This window comes from Lepisosteus oculatus, chromosome 4 (assembly GCF_040954835.1).
Source record: "Lepisosteus oculatus isolate fLepOcu1 chromosome 4, fLepOcu1.hap2, whole genome shotgun sequence".
In the NCBI taxonomy this organism is placed as follows: domain Eukaryota; kingdom Metazoa; phylum Chordata; class Actinopteri; order Semionotiformes; family Lepisosteidae; genus Lepisosteus; species Lepisosteus oculatus.
In genome coordinates this window covers 38,427,750-38,444,093 of record NC_090699.1, presented here as the reverse complement: position 1 = coordinate 38,444,093, position 16,344 = coordinate 38,427,750, and the positions used below count along the sequence as shown (strand labels likewise).

At 34.7% G+C, this 16,344-nt stretch overlaps 1 protein-coding gene across 4 annotated transcripts; it reads left to right on the top strand.

Annotated features, from left to right (window-relative positions):
• The first annotated feature begins 1,649 nt into the window (after nt 1-1,649).
• Nucleotides 1,650-16,085, top strand: LOC107077385 (pleckstrin homology domain-containing family S member 1). 4 transcript variants are annotated; one of them, XM_015347415.2, is made up of 17 exons: nt 1,652-1,740; nt 3,683-3,733; nt 4,179-4,276; nt 4,675-4,793; nt 6,058-6,192; nt 6,779-6,857; nt 7,170-7,244; nt 8,379-8,444; nt 9,720-9,785; nt 11,363-11,482; nt 11,966-12,036; nt 12,419-12,481; nt 12,570-12,689; nt 13,030-13,128; nt 13,774-13,909; nt 14,736-14,831; nt 15,090-16,085. In XM_015347415.2, exons 2-16 carry the CDS (start codon nt 3,703-3,705, stop codon nt 14,802-14,804), a joined length of 1,347 nt encoding a protein of 448 aa, XP_015202901.2. In that variant the 5' UTR covers nt 1,652-1,740; nt 3,683-3,702; the 3' UTR covers nt 14,805-14,831; nt 15,090-16,085. The 4 variants fall into 4 exon arrangements, with proteins under 4 accessions (XP_015202902.2, XP_015202903.2, XP_015202901.2 ...); XM_015347416.2 differs by lacking the exon at nt 14,736-14,831 and having other exon boundaries at nt 1,650-1,740; XM_015347417.2 differs by lacking the exon at nt 12,570-12,689 and having other exon boundaries at nt 1,651-1,740.
• Nucleotides 16,086-16,344: the final 259 nt, after the last annotated feature.

The following is a 16,344-nucleotide window of genomic DNA, read 5'->3' as shown; positions in this document are numbered from 1 at the left end:
GTTGGTTTATATAATAAACAGGTATAATATATAGCTTTTAGAAGCTACTTAATAGTATTAGAATGTCCAGTGGTAAACAAAAATGCTATGTGTAAAGCACAGTTTTTTACATACTGCTTAGAAACATATTCTTTTTAGTTGACTGTGTGGAGTTCTGATTATCCCAGCCTAGATTCTTAAGTGCAGAAACATTTGATGTGTAAATATTTATTTTATGGAAATATTTCTAAAATGTATGACGGTAAATTAAAACTTTAATCATAGTGCCCACAACAATTTCTAAACACATCTCCTGATGTTGGGCTTCCTTTCCCCCGAGGCTTCTTGTGTCTGCTTCATTGGAAACCCCCATCAAGTAGTATGTTAGGAATTTGTGATTGACATCTATTTGTGAGTTAAACGTTTTAGTTACTATTTATACTATTCTCTTGTCAGCTTTTTACCAGAAGGCCGGCTCTACCAGTTACCACTATAATATAAAACTGACATAAAAATTGTATAACTTATATATTAAGAATTTTATGGCATGGACCTCTTTTTTCTGTCACAGATGTCTTTACATCACAGTTTGTAACTGTGACAGGAATTCTGCCACGTGCGAGAAGGACAAAGGACGATGTGAAACATTTGTATATACTGTATACTGCACATTTTCCATTCTTAGAATTTGATTTAAGTTTTTTTTATTTTTAAAATGTTACTCAATATTTAGAATATAAGTGTATATGTTCACCTGCAGTATATATAATTGAAGAGAATAAGCTGAATGTCACCAATGCCAATTATGTTTTTAGGCCTCATGAACCTTTAATGTCTGCCTCTGTATCCATGTTTAATGGATCTGAACAATTTAGCTTTTCACTAACTTTCCATTTTAACACAAGTATTAACAAATTAATGCTCCAATGCACTATGACCTCAATTTTTAAACGAATGAATGAATGTTTATATCATGTCTGTTTTTATAGTTTAGCTGGAAGATTCTAGTTTAACTTAAAGCATAACAGTACACAAATGTTGTGGCTTATTTTTGTGCAAAAGGTCATATTTATCCCTCTAATACAATAAGAAATATAAATCTTTTTTAAGAACTGTTAAGTAAAAGTGTATTTATCTCCTGGCATTTTGTGGCTTTCAAATGAAAATGCTTGAGGACTTGATAGTGTTACGCACACGGCCTCCATTGCTTGTGAGAGCTGGCTTACCAGAGCGGAGACGTCACCGCCCTTCCCTGTGAATAGCAGGGACCACAGCCGCCGTGCTGACGGGAGATTTACCTTTTGCTCAAGAGGCTGGGTCCATGTTGAGTGACGCTGGAGGCCCAGGTTCGAGTCCCCGACAGTGGGGACCGACCTGAGGTGGCAGCGGTGAGGGCGCCCACGTGAACCCCGGAGCGTTACAATATACTGTAGGACAGAACTGATGAAAATGAGTCCCAGAAATTACAAGTAAATATATCCCCAGTTATGTGAACAGCTTGAATATTTTGCACATACATCTAGGTCAGATGAGATTAATGGAAAATAGCTCAAATCAAACGTGCCTTAAGGAGATTAATGGGACCTCGTTGTTTACAAAGGTGAATGCACATAACCGGAAAGTTTGCTTGTGACATCATATCACCACAGAATTATCTAGTGGAACTTCCTTCAACATTCCTACTTTAAATGCAACCCAGGGAGGTTTCTCAATGCAAGGAGTTGCCAGAAGAGAAGAAGGATCACAACTTCAGGATACCAGGTAATATCAATGAGCTATTGCTGTTGTGTGCAGAAAAATAACATTAAATTTATTAAGTCATTTAGCAGTTATCCATACACACCTTTACTTCAGAATTAGATTTTTAGAATTAGAATTAGAATTAGAACAAGTTTTTCTGGTTGGAATAAACCTAAAGCTATTTTTTCTCAGCAGTGAGAGAATTTTAAAATCTATTTGAAAAAACATACAAATACATACAGATTTAAGTAGCAAACAAATGATTACAGATGTATGATTTCTGATGGTTATGTTTACTGCACTGTGGTGATTGACCAACTACTTTTAGTGAGACTTTATGAAGGTGAACTTTCTTAAACCTGAATTATTCTTTGGATTACTGTGTAATGTGCTGGTCTTGTGTTTATCCCTAAAACCAAACTTATAAATATGGCAAAAAGCCCTTTCTCACTGAATCAGTCATGGATTCTATAACGACTCTTTTACAGTGTTAAATGTAATCATTACATCATAGGAATAAATGTATTTTCATATGGTACTGTACATTATATGAATTTAGACAGTTTAGCTGTTTTATTGTACTTTACCATCATTTCTAATTTGTATGATTTTTGTATTTGTTAGTATTTGCTAGTAGAACTTAACTGAGCCAGGAAGACAAAAGGAACAGATTCCTTGGCATACAAGTACATTCCAGTATGCTTGCGGGTTCCAAGTCACAAGAGTGTTTCTTTAAGTACATCGATCTTAACTATGAGTAGCAAGAATCTGCCTGTAGGTCATGATGTTGAATTAGCATGCTTCCCTCAGGTGAGGGTGTTTTTTTTCTTTTTGTTTTATTTAAAAAATCCGGCAGGCATACTGTATATACTTTACATGGTTGATTTTCTTTCTAATACAACCTTGTTTACATCTTTATTTCTCCTTTGTTTCTGCAGCGTTTAACTTGTTTATTTTGCTTGCACAAAGCTTCACTTTTCCAGCATGGATCTTAGGTTCTGAGTTTGGTAAAGGTTTGGCTCTCTTTGGGATAGTAAAATGCTGATCTTATACAAAGACCAGATGATCATTATTTCAGTTTTGTACTGAGTTAAAATGGCCAACAAATACACAGTTTTAATTAATGCAAGATCAATTAATGATATAACAATGCTCTTTTTAAGTAATGATGATAGTCTGGTTGCTATTGGCATGACTGAAGGTGTGAAAGTTATTGTCTGGGGAAAGTGATGCTTTGCTTCTATAATCTGCGCTATATACCAGAGAAACCAGGAAATTGGCTCTGTGGTGGACAGGCTATGTCCTGGAAGGCAAATGGTCACTACACCATCTCAGAACTGTCACATCCATTTGACCCATCTGCATTTTAGTTTACTGTGGATCCTGTAGACTGCACAAGAAATTCCAGGAAGCAATGACCCCATGTATCTGTAGCTCATACCATACTCTATGGATACCATAGCCATCTTCTACACACTAGAGCATGTTGAAATGGTGGCAGAAGGAGTGGTAAAGTGATTTATTCACAGCTGAAAGGCGTATTGCACTTAATGGATCCTGAACAACAGTGTGTGTGGAGACGTTGTGGTGAAACCAGGCTTCACAGGAACATCTCAGCACGCTGTCCAGTGGTTTATCAATGCTTTGTGTTCTTACTTCCAGGATTGTGTTAATGAATAGAAACCTCATACCCTATACTAACTTTCTAATGCTTTTCATTCCAGCTATATATCAAGTGTCATACCAAAACTTTCCTGTGATTTTGTTTGACATCTGTTAGATTATTTAATTAGATATGTCCACTTAAAGTTAAAATATTTAATTAAATCCATTAGATCTGGGTGTTGTTTTCTGTTGTTCATCATTCGTTAAATGTTTTTTATTAGAATTTACATTCTGTGTAAGCGAAATGTAGATTAATAACTTAGATAGATAATTATAATAAATTATCTATTTTTAACAGGGTGATTGAAACACATCACAATGCTAAGTAGAGTCAGCTTAAGGAATTCAGGTATGTTAATAAACCATTTCATTACCTAGTATCCTATTTTTGCAGACTGGAACTTAACTACAAAAACATTTTGTTTAATTAAATTGGTTTTAAATGATCTATTAAATGATCTAGTTTCTTGCCTTCATGGATTATTATGCAATGTTCCCTTTAATATATTATTATATATTTGCATTTATAGAATAAATGTTTGCCACGGCAAAACGTTTGAAAATCGATGCAATATCTTTGTATTTTCCTTCTACATATATACAGACTACATATATTATAAAAATGGTGGCTTACCATTTTTAGAGTACAATACAGCTAGTGACCATGACAGTAGATGTCATTTCACTTTTGAAAAGTAGTTCATTTACAATGTTATCATGCCTCTTTCTTTGAGTGAATGAATCACTTTATGCATGAAATGGAAATAAAATGATGCACATGTGATATTTTACAGGTCCGAGAGCTGTGTTTTACAGAACGGATGATGGTTTTGAGGACATAGTTACTGGATCCTTGCTGAAATCCCCTCCAACAGGCCTTTTAAAGACTCTTGTAAGTCTTTGAGAGTAGACACCTTTCAACAAGATATTCAGTTACCACAAAAAAGACAGTGTGTTATTTAAGATGGTCATAATTTTTTCCTTTCCCCTCATACCGAACTGAAAGGTCCTAAGAAAATACAAGTAAAGGCTTCTTTAAACATGTTTACTGTACATGTTTATATATATATGTATAGTATATTATCCCCTTTCAAAACACTCATATTCTCTCAGTCTCATATTAAGCAGTAGATTGTTGGGAAGCTCAGTGAACTTAAAACAATATCTGTGGGGATGTAGTTTTAGATGTAAAAAATCAAATTCATATGACAAATAGAATCTTGAAAATGGAACAGAAAAAACGTTAAACGTATTTTTTTTTCATTTATCTTCTGCTTCCTACACATGTAGAAATCTTGGAAGAGGCGATTTTTTGTACTTAAAAAAACAAGTGACAATGCATATATCCTTAAATACTACAAGAGTGATGAGGATAGATCAAAACCACAAGGAGTAATAGATATATCTACGTAAGTAATACAATGTCATATTTTTTTATCAGCATGCGATAATGTTTTATGTAAATATGATTGGTTTGCATTTTGACATTTAAGAAAAACAAAGTGTTGCATTGAAATTAAATCTGCCAAAGTTCTCTATACTTTGCCACATTACTATTTGTTATATGGTTGATGAGCTTAAAGCTTCAATCACTAACTCAGTAACCGGTTATTTTAAGTCTAAATGATGATGATGACGTTATCTATAAGCAGTTCTGCAGAATACAACATTACATCATGTACATCCTAGATACAATTCCAGAGCTTGGGTATGTGTTAGAGATGAAGGTTTTTTTTCCAGATGATCAAGGTTATTCTTGTTTTTTTTAATCTGGAAATGAGATGTACTACAGTGTCATCTATCACAGTTTAACCCCGATTAAATCTTGCCTTCCCCTCCTGCACAGGAAACGGCAGTGTCTTATACATTTCTGAAATGTATATGGTAGATTCTGCAGGTGATCTTTTTTTGCTTATGTAAAATATTGACAGCAGTGTAAAAAGGTCATTAAGATGCATGTCAGGTGCTTTAGCACCCAAAAAAAACAACTCTGGGAAAATCTGTAGGTCAAAATTAATTACATCACATCACTTTCAATAACCACTTATACAAGTCAGGGTTAAAGTGGCCTGGAGCCTATTGCAGAAGCATTGGGCACAAGGCGGGGTATACCCTGGGCAGGACACCAGTCACACCACAGCCAATTTTCCCAGAAGCCGATTTACCCACCAGCATGTCTTTAGACTGTAGGTTGAAACCCACTAGGGTGAACTAGGGAGAACATGTAAACTCCATGCAGATAGTACCCCAGGAACTGAACCCAAGGCCCCAGCACTGCAAGGCAGCAATGCTAACCATTGTGCCACCTTCCCGCTAGGTCACAAATTATGTTGTTATAATTAATGATGTTGTACCAGCATAACCTTAAAGATCAACTAGGCCACCTAAATTAAATGTGAAAACATACTGTACAGTGTAATATAGTTCTAAGTGTTCTTACCACTACTCATTACTGAGTAGTGGTAAACATGACTATGATGCTCAACATAACTAAGATTTATATAATTATAAATTCAAAAGCATCATCTAAAACACAAAATGTGACACAAAATATAAAAGTGCACATGGACACTGAAAGGTACGCATCATTATTTGTTTTTCCACAGGGCTTATGCTTGACATTTTAAGATTTTAATTTAATCATATTATGTAAACTGTGTCATTTTATTACAGCATTTCCTATATTTACTTGAGTCCGGAAAACCATGTGAAGTGGAACGTGATTCAGAAGATGTTCAAATGTTCCCCCGAAATGGTGCTTTTTATCCGTTCTGGTCTTAGGGATTATTTCCTCATTGGAGAAAACAAGTAAGTAAAGTTAATTTTCCTAAAGAAATGATTAAAGCAGAGGCATCCTGATGACCAAGAAATCGGAATACTCTTATCTTTTCACCATCAACCATACTTTTTTCAGTCACATATTTGAAGTTTGTTTCATTTTTTTCTCAGCTGTGTTGAGAAATACTTTACTTCCTGTATATGAGCCAAGTAAATACTGTACATAGACCTTATGAAATTTTCCACTGTGTTGTTAGAGGTATTCAGTGTATTTGGACTATTACTTGGGTAGTTAAATAGCTGAGATTAGAACACAAATCATAAGATTTCTAGAACTTTCAGTTGTTCTACTTACTGTATATCTGGATATCCATTAGAGATCTGACTATAATAAAATAACAAACTATTACCATGCATAAAATGAAAAATAACATTACAGGACAAAGTTAGATACTTATTCTACAAGTGTTATTACAAGTATTCCAATCGAGTAAATGTATCATCATGACATTGAAGTGTGTAATGATTCGGAACAGGAAATCTGTAAATAAATATTGAGAGCTGTCATTTCTGGTCTGTTTAATAACTCTAATCATTATGTGTTTGCTTATTGTAGAGAAGAAATGGATCTTTGGTTTGAATCCATATATAATATACTGATGTCATTATCACAAAAAGAACATTGGAGCCCAGAGGTACAATGATTTATCTTATTGTAGTTGTAGTAAAATGGTGTTATCAGACCTCATTAAATTATACAAAGGCAAAATTTCAGCTGTTAACCACAGCTGTTTCTTGATTTTTTTTAAACAGAGAATACAGTAATTGTTGCCAGCATTCATGGAAAAAACATTTAAAAATGTGGCTTTAGAATCATTCAAGGTGTTGATACCTGGCTATTTGTATGGCTGAAAACTCAGACCTTTAAAACTTTACTATGGAAAAGAAGACCCTTCTGCTTCTATCTTGCTCATCCCTGCCTGATGTCACATCTGTGCTTGTTTCAGCGAGTGGAGTGTCTAACACAGCGAACAAGAATAGGATCCAAAGACAGCTTTAGTGATCAGGGCTCGCTTGATGAGGTAGAGTACCTTTTCTTTTATATTAAATGTATATAATATTAAGACTGGTTTTCTCTTTTTCTTTGCTTTATCATTTAAGCTGTAGATTATTTCTCTCTGAATGTATGAGCTGCTTATTTTCCTTCATGCAGCTCAAGAGCAAAATACTATATTCATCAGTGATCAAGTTCCTTTCCTTAAATGTCTTTGCCTCTGTTTTTATGAAATAGATTACAAAGGAAGGGGCACCTTTGTTTATTGAGTGCATTAATTCTTCCTGTATCTACAGTATTCCACACCCCTAGGATTTATTTTTTATTTTAGGATTTGATCATGAGATGATGTCTCCTGGCAGGAATAAGTATTTTCATGAAACAAATAATAATAATAATAATAATAATAATAATAATAATAATAATAATAATACTATTCTGGCCTAAGCAAAATCAGTTATTTCTATGCAGGGAAACGTGTTTGACGTATTTTGCTTTCAAAAGTAAATATGCTAAAAGAAAACTGTATTTGACAAGGGTGTCATGGTGACACAGTGGCTAGCTTTGCTGCCTTGCAGTAATGGGGCCCTGTGTTCAATTCCTGCAGTGCTATCACTGTGGACTTTGTATGCTCTTTCCATGTTTTCATGGGATTCCTTATGGTGATCTGGTTTCCTCACACAGTCCAAACCCATACGGGTTGGTTAATTGGCTTCTATGAAAGTGTGTTTGTGTCAGTGTGAGCTCTGTGATGGTCTGGCATCCTGTCCAGGGTGTATCCTGACTTGTATCTGGTGCTTGCTGGCATATGTTTTGACTCCTCAGCTACCTTGCATTAGATAAAGCAGTTAAAAAATTGGTGGATAATTGGTTGTATTGAAGGTATTTGACAATTGGTTATCAAGAGTGTCAAGCCCAGTACAAATTAATCATTTGACAACAGTTTTAAAAACAAAAGCGCTCCCTTAAATGTTTCAGTATAATGAGGGACTAAAAATAGACAACAAGTAGAGACACGTATATAAAACAATGATACTGCACAATAAATGGGCTCAGCAACAAGTCAAAGGAAAAGAAATTCATTTAAATTATTATGTGAATCAAAATGCAAACCAGTATCTGTGTTACGGATGTGACTAAGAAACATCTTTCTTCCACACAGGAAGAATTAAAAATAAGATCATCTTCTGATCCGGAAATGACAAAGGAATGCAGCAGTATAAGAGAGGTAAAGCTGACGATTTGGAGTGTATAACATAAGTAAACTAAACATATAGTGCATCGTTCAGTACATATACTGTAGGTTAATTTGTGGAAGATCTTCAGCGTGTGTTTGTTGAAAAGGAACAAGAAAAAGAAAATTCCACTCTATAAGGTAGAAAGAAGAAACACAGTTTCAGCTATTGAGCCTTCTGCAGATGTGAGAAGAAGCTGTGAGAATGTATTTACACCTGAAGAGGGTTAAATAGCCAAAACAGCTCAGTTCAACTTCCTTGTGATTTGCAGTGCTGTGCATGCTGCCAGTGTAGTAATGAAACAGGATTGACAGCGGTTCGATTTTGCAAAGTGATATTGTATGCTCAAAAATTCAAGATGTGCTCAGAAATGAAGAGATATTGTTTGAGAAGATAATACTTATATAATATAGCATAGTACTTACAGTGTTTGAGAAGTTTTCCCTTGAAGACTGGCTAAATCTAAATGAGGCTACTAGTTTCGAACAAACTGTTAAGATATTTTTTTTAAACGTAAAATTGTTTAAATCATGGTTTCATTAAAATAATTAGGGTGACAAGAATTTTATCCTTAAATAAATAAAATCCTTTTTTTTTCCAATGTGTTTGCACATGGGCTACATACAATACAGGCTAGTGGAAGATCATACAGTCAAATTCTAAATCACACAGGACTGTCATTTTTCAAAAATAGAATAGGCCTAATAGTATATGTTTATGGTACAGTATGTGAAATTATTATTTTGTGTTACCTTGTTAGCATTAAAATGTATTGAAAGTGAGTTACATAGATGTTAAGTGTTACTACTGTATATGTGCATGTCACAGTTAAGCACTCTGGTACCTCCATTGCCCCACTCATATCTGATCTCTTCTGTTTACTCTAAGCTCTGAGGAAGGTCCTCTCTCCAATATGAATAGCATATTGTGGACAATATGAGGACCTTTCCATATTAAACACTCCAAGCACCATTGGAACAGAAGGGTCCTTGGTTTATTGAATGGTTTCAGTTAACAGACAAAGGACTTGAAAGGAAATGAAAAAAAACTGGCACAAACTAACTTACTGACAGTACCCTGTTTCCATGCCGGGAAGGCTACCCTGTTTTCCTAACTTGAAAACAAAACAAACAGACATATACAGAAAACACAGACCGGCAGACGCCATCATTAATATTATATGTAGTCTCCTACCAACTATAACTACTGGTCTACTCATATCCTAATGAGGTACTTTTATCCATGTTAAACATCTCTCTTCTACTCAGGGTGAATCAAAATCACGATCATCTTCTAATCCTGAAACAGCAAAGGGATGCAGCACTATGACAGAGGTAAAGTTGACAATTACTACTATACATAGTATACATAAATTATTACTGAATTCATCTCTCTCTATATATATATACAGTATACAGTGCCTTGCAAAAGTATTAAGACCCTTCCACAATTTTCACATTTTATTGCTTTAAAGCTTTAAAACTTGCAATCATGATAGTTGTATAACACACATTCAAAACAAAAAAACAAACAAACAAAAAAAGAAAGTAGTAATTAGATAATGTGAAGAAAAATTGAAAAGTCATGATCAATTAATATCATAAATGAATTTAGGAGCATTAAAATATCTTAATGAACCACACAATTATTTGAGTGTCCTCTGTCTGTATACAGTTATAATGGTTCATATAACTTCAATATAAATATGTCTCTCTCTCTCTAAGGACACTTACAGTAGGTAGTACATTTAAAGCAAAGATTCAACCATGAAGACCACGAAGCTTAAAAATATATCAGGGGTAAAGTATCTATGCATAGCTCAAGTGAAGTGTTAAAAATATTGAGCATACAGGTCTGAATTCTAATGCAATCACCATGCTTACCAGCACCACCAGGTTTTTTCTCTTTAGTTTTTGTTGATATGTACTGTAGCCTTTCTTGTTCTTTGACATCTTATGTTTGAGCATTCAGGTTTTGAATGAAATATAAAGATAAAAAAATTCTATGCATCATTTACAGTACCACCACACACACCACATGGTGTCAATATTTTTCAAAGGTACTGTATATACACCTTAAGCATGTACTGTATATACTATATATAAATTGCCAAAGATGTAAATTATTTTCATCACTTCAAATGTAATTCTGCAGTGCAAGGCAACAAAATGTACTCTGACTTTAGTTTTACAGTAGTTTCAGAATGCAATGAATGAATGAAGCAAGTTGCATCAACCTTGCACTGAAAGCCTCGGATGACTCCAACCACCTGCTGCACGATGCCATCTGCAACCGGAACACCACAATCCTCCGATTAGAAAACCGGCACTCACCTTCTAACACAATAAAGCACCTAATGAAAGAAGCAAACAACAACAATGGCACTAATTGGGCTAACAAAAAGTGGCAAGACGCGTGGAATAATAACAACCACAGACTGAAACAATTTATTGACAAAGTATCCAACAAACCCACTGGAAATGACCTACCCAGACAAGCCTTGGTCAAGCTGAACCGACTAAGAATCGGACAGGGCCGTTTCTGGGCCACCCTACACAATTGGGGTCTCACTGATGACCCAACTTGCGAATGTGGCGATGGCAAGGAGCAGACGGCCGACCACATCCTATACTCCTGCCCTCGCTTCAGATGCCCCGGCAACTTTATCGATTTGGATGATGCCAGCCGCAACTGGCTGAGGCACCTGCCTGTGACAATATAACTATGTAACTTCTGCATGTTAAGCTCATACAAATATATATAGAATGGTGGGAGCAAGTTTTTGATTAGTGTAAAAAAGGTTTGAAGACCACATCACCAGTTTTGCCATATTTATTATTACTTGCAATTAATTACAGTCTAATTTACTATCTACATCTAAGTTGCCAAATTTTGGTTTTCCTGTTCCAAGGCGTCTGCAAATTCATCTCACAATGTGGACAGCAGCCCCAGATACTCTGACCCTGAGGTGGCGATCTGCCCTTCACCTGCCTACTACGACGTGCCTAGGAATATTATGAAAGATGTTACGGTAAAGCAAAGTGGGAGCCTTTTATTAACACCAGTAATAAGCAGTGTTAGAGAGCATATTCAGTTGTAGACAATTATTCCTTTTTATGGTTGTCTGCCTAGGAATTGATTTAGGGAAAGATAATCTTCTCTAAAGGCACATCAGAGCAGTTTTGATATTATGCAAACTACCAATAATAGCCTTCATTCAGTCAGATGTTGGTATTTTTTCACCTACACATTTCCTCCCAATTATCATGTAAACACATTTTCTGAAGACGCTCTCTGTTCAGAAATCATTACATATTACTGTTCAATGTAGCCAGGTACAGCAATAATGTATCACATAAAATATGAAAGGAAACATGTACAAAGTTGTAAAGATAATATAATGTTAATTTGTAAAACTGTATATTATTGCCTGTTATGTTTTTGTTTTTATTTTTATTTTTCTAACAGTCGTTTTGTGAATAATTTATCTTTATTTTGTGTTTTTTTTTTCTAGGAAAGAAATGGGAGAGATTTTGAGAAGACAGAAGAAAATGGTCCTAGCTTTTATATGGAAATGGAATCAGTGTAAATTATTATCCTCTTACATGTTTTGTTTTCTGTTGAAAAGCTTCAGATAATAATACCTTGAATTTTTACTGCGCACACAGAACACAGGTTCTTTTCAATGACATACTCCTGTACAGATTAGCCTTCCTCATCTTAAGATTGCCAAATGATGAATTAACTTTTCACACTGTTTTATTTGTAAAAGATATACTGTTTACAGTATATTACTGAACTAACAGAATCCTCCACACATTTCAAACACAACTTCATACTAATTCATATGCATATCCCAGTGAATTCCCTGGTTTCAATAACATTATCACTTTGTTATTTAGTGCATTTTACAGCTCATATACAGTAAAACAATATAAAAAGATTTGTTTTTTCCCCATTTATACAGCTACAAAACCGCAAAAGAAGTCCAACCCAGTAACACAGATGACGCTGCACCTCCCTGTTCAAAGTAAGAATCCCACAGTACTTAAAATTTATCTTTGGAACTGCATGATGATTCAAAATAATTAAATGTAGAACTATCTTTATCCTAACAGGGACAAAGATGACTTAGGGGAATCTAATGAAAGTCTTTTACATACTATTAACGTGGCTTTGGAAGGCCTACAGTTCCAGATAAAACTGCTGAATGAAGACCAGCAACGTCAAACTGTAGGGTAAGAGGAGTGTAGTTAGTTTAATTGTTTGACATGAGATCCACCAAGATCCAAGAAGTTTAAGACCACTGCCTTGAATCAATTAAACTAAATAAATTACTTTTATTTTGTATTAAATAAATAAATAAAATCAGAAATAATCACGGTCATTGTACTTTTATTACACATTGCCCATCTGTGGAAACTGATTTCCACAAAATGACAAAAAAAATCTGCAGTTGTTTCTAACTTCAAAAGAGTGAATGAACAATGTGAGCTGTTAGAGCAACAAAATGAATGTTTTTGCTGCCTTAATGTACATTTCCACTGAAAATCATTGTTACTGTTTAAACTTTTTTAGAATCACTGAAAACCAAATACCAGTGGAAAAGGATGTGTACATAAACCAGAGTGATTTGAAAGACTCTCTGTTCTTGACTGAGGTGGATGGAAAACCATGGTATGTTTTTTTGTGCAGTTAAAAACTGAGAAAAGTCTGTCACATCAAACTTAGCAGCTTTGCTGAAGGAATAATCAGTGCTCCCACATGTAGCATGGATTATGTTTTTGTCTCTATGCCATGTTTTATCCTTGCTTTGTTAGACAGCATAAAAATGAGTATTAATTCATTAAGGTAATGACTTATGTACGTTCTAAATAAGACACAATTCTGCATTATAATTACAGTTTTACTTGTTGCAGTTATTGCTCTTTCATAAAACGAAACAATAAACTCTTAACAATTTTAGGGCTCATTCTTTAACTTGGCAACTAAGGTCCTCCTGAGTTGTCTGTCTTTCCTACCTCATGCCTAGCTTATTTTTAAAGCCCACTGAACACCAAGGCAATAAACATTCTTGTCCTTGTTTAGCAATCATGTGGACTGGGTTACTGATCAGTATATTATCTGCAGTCCTCACGTGGACCTGATGTATAATGTTACAACACATTATATTCTATAAATACATCTCCACAAGGGTCAGAACAATTTTCTGGCATCTGAAAATAAATTGCAGTTGAAACAGGGAGCTGCTAAGTAATATTGAGGAAGGTCAATAAACAAGCTTGTGGCTTATGTCATTTTATTGTTTGTTTTCTAATATAGCATCTCCCAGTGTCTTGGTCTGCCAAACTCTGGATGCCTCTTTCACAAAGGAGACCAGATACTTGCAGTGAATGATCTTCAGACGCAGAATGTAAAGGAAGTACAGACGTACCTGAGCAAGTTGCTGAAGGCACAGGTAGTAAAAGCAATCATCATTGAAGAGTGTAACTGTCTCATGTAAACCAGTTTTCCGGCCTGGGAGCTCAGCTATTGGGTTGTGGTGATACTTGAAAACTCTGGTATTGATCCTTTGTTATAGACATGCATGTAAATAGGGCCTGAAGCTTTTGTGTGGACTTTTGACTGCACAATGACTCTTCAAGCATGTTTTTCTTTAACAAATCTTTCTTGATAATATGAACCACAAAAATCTATTTATTATGAAACAAGGTTTGAGGATCTTACATTTTTAATCTGATAGGCACATACTTGAGAGGCGACACAGATCACTTGTCCTTCAACCTTCATGACTCATGATTTATTCTTTACAATACTCTAGTTTAACCTTCAGATCTGTGTTCTTACCAGGTGTTGCAAAAGAGATTTGCTAACAAGTAGTATTTAAGCATACATTTATACTAGCATGCAGCATAAATAAAACAAAATGCCACCTTTCAGATTTTAAAGCACAAGCATCATGAAATGTTCTTTTTAAATTAGGATGCAGAGATTGCTTTTTAAAACATTAATTGTGATTTTAAAAGAGGTGTGTATCTGAGAGAACCTCAGGAATGTAAATATACTGTAAAATGCCGTAGCATAAGATGAATTAACTGTGAGACTTTATCCATTTGAGTAGATGAAAATGTAAAAAAATAAAACATACTGTATAACTGAATCTATATTTTTGCAGGGTTAAGCCCTTTGAAAAGCTTAACACAACATGGAACAGAGAAAGAAATTGTCTATCTTTTGTTTTTTTAGATTTTAACATATTTAACTATATTCCATTTCCTTTTCAGGTGAAAATAACAATTCAAAGAATACCAGGGTCAGGGTTGTTGAATTCGGACACATGTGCCTGTGACTGAGGGAAAAATATGAATGGAATTAACTTGGTATGAGTGAACAAAATTTATTGGCTATAATCTTTCCTATGTGTAGATATAAGAAATTAAGTGCTTAATGAGTCTTAATTTGGATGTATTACTAGAAAAAAAAGAACAACTCTTCATGATAATTTAACCATATTAAAGGGGGTGGGTGAGACAAAGCTTCCTTGTTCTACAGCTACTTAACTAGTCATGGAAGTCCAGTCAGTAGAACGTACTTAGGTGTATTGTTTCTGACTATAAAAAAATATTTTTTTTTAACAGTGGCAAATGATTGGTGAGGACTTCCTTTCACCATAAGGAGTGTAAGGAATCAGAAGGGGCACCTGATTCAAGAGGCATAACTGGAATTCCTGCTTACCCAAAGCCACAGCTATCGTAGTGATGCCTGTCTTCCTTTCAGAAAGTTCCATCTGGTATATGGTATCCCACACACCTTTTCTACCACAGACTGTCAGCTCTCTCCTCATCACGAGCAATATACTGTCGATGTTTATCCCCTTTCCTCCTCCCAAGCTGGGAAATTAACAGTTATACATTTACCTTCAGTGCACAAAGGTTGAACAGTAAAACAGAAAATGACACATTGTTTCAGATGGAGAAACGTTCCCAGGCCAAATGATGTTTTGGAGCTCATGTGTTCATTTTTTAAAATGACAAGTGATCACTGTTTTTCAGTCAGTGTTTCAATGCCTTATCTTGACTAGAATAGGTAATACGAGTAAAACTACCTTCCAGTGAACTCCAATCCTACTTTAGGTTGAAGGGTTTTCATATTTCATAGAATGATAAAGAAATAGCTGGCTTTAGCCTACTGCTTACAGCATTAAGTAGTAAGAGGATACAAATATCCTCTGTTATATGGTGACATTGTGAGCTGTTAAGGTGCAGCCATAAACCCCACTACAACTTTTACCTGTTCTTTATTAAGGTAATTATGTTTGTACAGTAGCTATCTGTAAAATTCTTTAATGTAAATGTATTTATTTCTTACAGGACAAATGACACTTTCTAATTGACAGCATACTGTGAATTGTACTTTATGTAATATCTTTACCATGTTTTATTAACATGCACTCTTTCTAGGACTTTTAAATTGCAGGACTGAGATGATGTGTGTTTTATCAATAATCAGTTGAATAGCCTTTCTTAATAAAGTCCTGATGTAAAGTACACTGCATATCTACTTCCTGTAATCTGTATTGTACTAAAATAATAAAACTATATTGTACTAAATTAAAAAATGCCATACTTTTTGAAGTGTGTTATTTGCAGTACTGTGCAGTATATCAGGGGTCTCAAACTACATTCCTAGAGAGATTGTGTTGTTCTGGTATTTGTTAAGCATAACAAAAATGAACTTTTTGTTAGATTCATTTTTTGATTTTCTAACTAAATAATTAGCCTAATTCTTTTCTTTGTTAATTGCATGTAGGAGTTTTCTAAAGGCCTTTTACAGTTGAGTACAAGTGAAAACATTCACTTCATTAAAAGTACTTTTACGTATGCTACCCCTTAG

Coding starts and splice junctions, on each gene's coding strand:
- LOC107077385 (XM_015347415.2), top strand. CDS start 3,703: ATGCTAAGTAGAGTCAGCTTAAGGAATTCAG. Junction 3,734..4,178: donor AGTCAGCTTAAGGAATTCAG/GTATGTTAATAA, acceptor GATATTTTACAG/GTCCGAGAGCTGTGTTTTAC. Junction 13,910..14,735: donor GCAAGTTGCTGAAGGCACAG/GTAGTAAAAGCA, acceptor TTTCCTTTTCAG/GTGAAAATAACAATTCAAAG.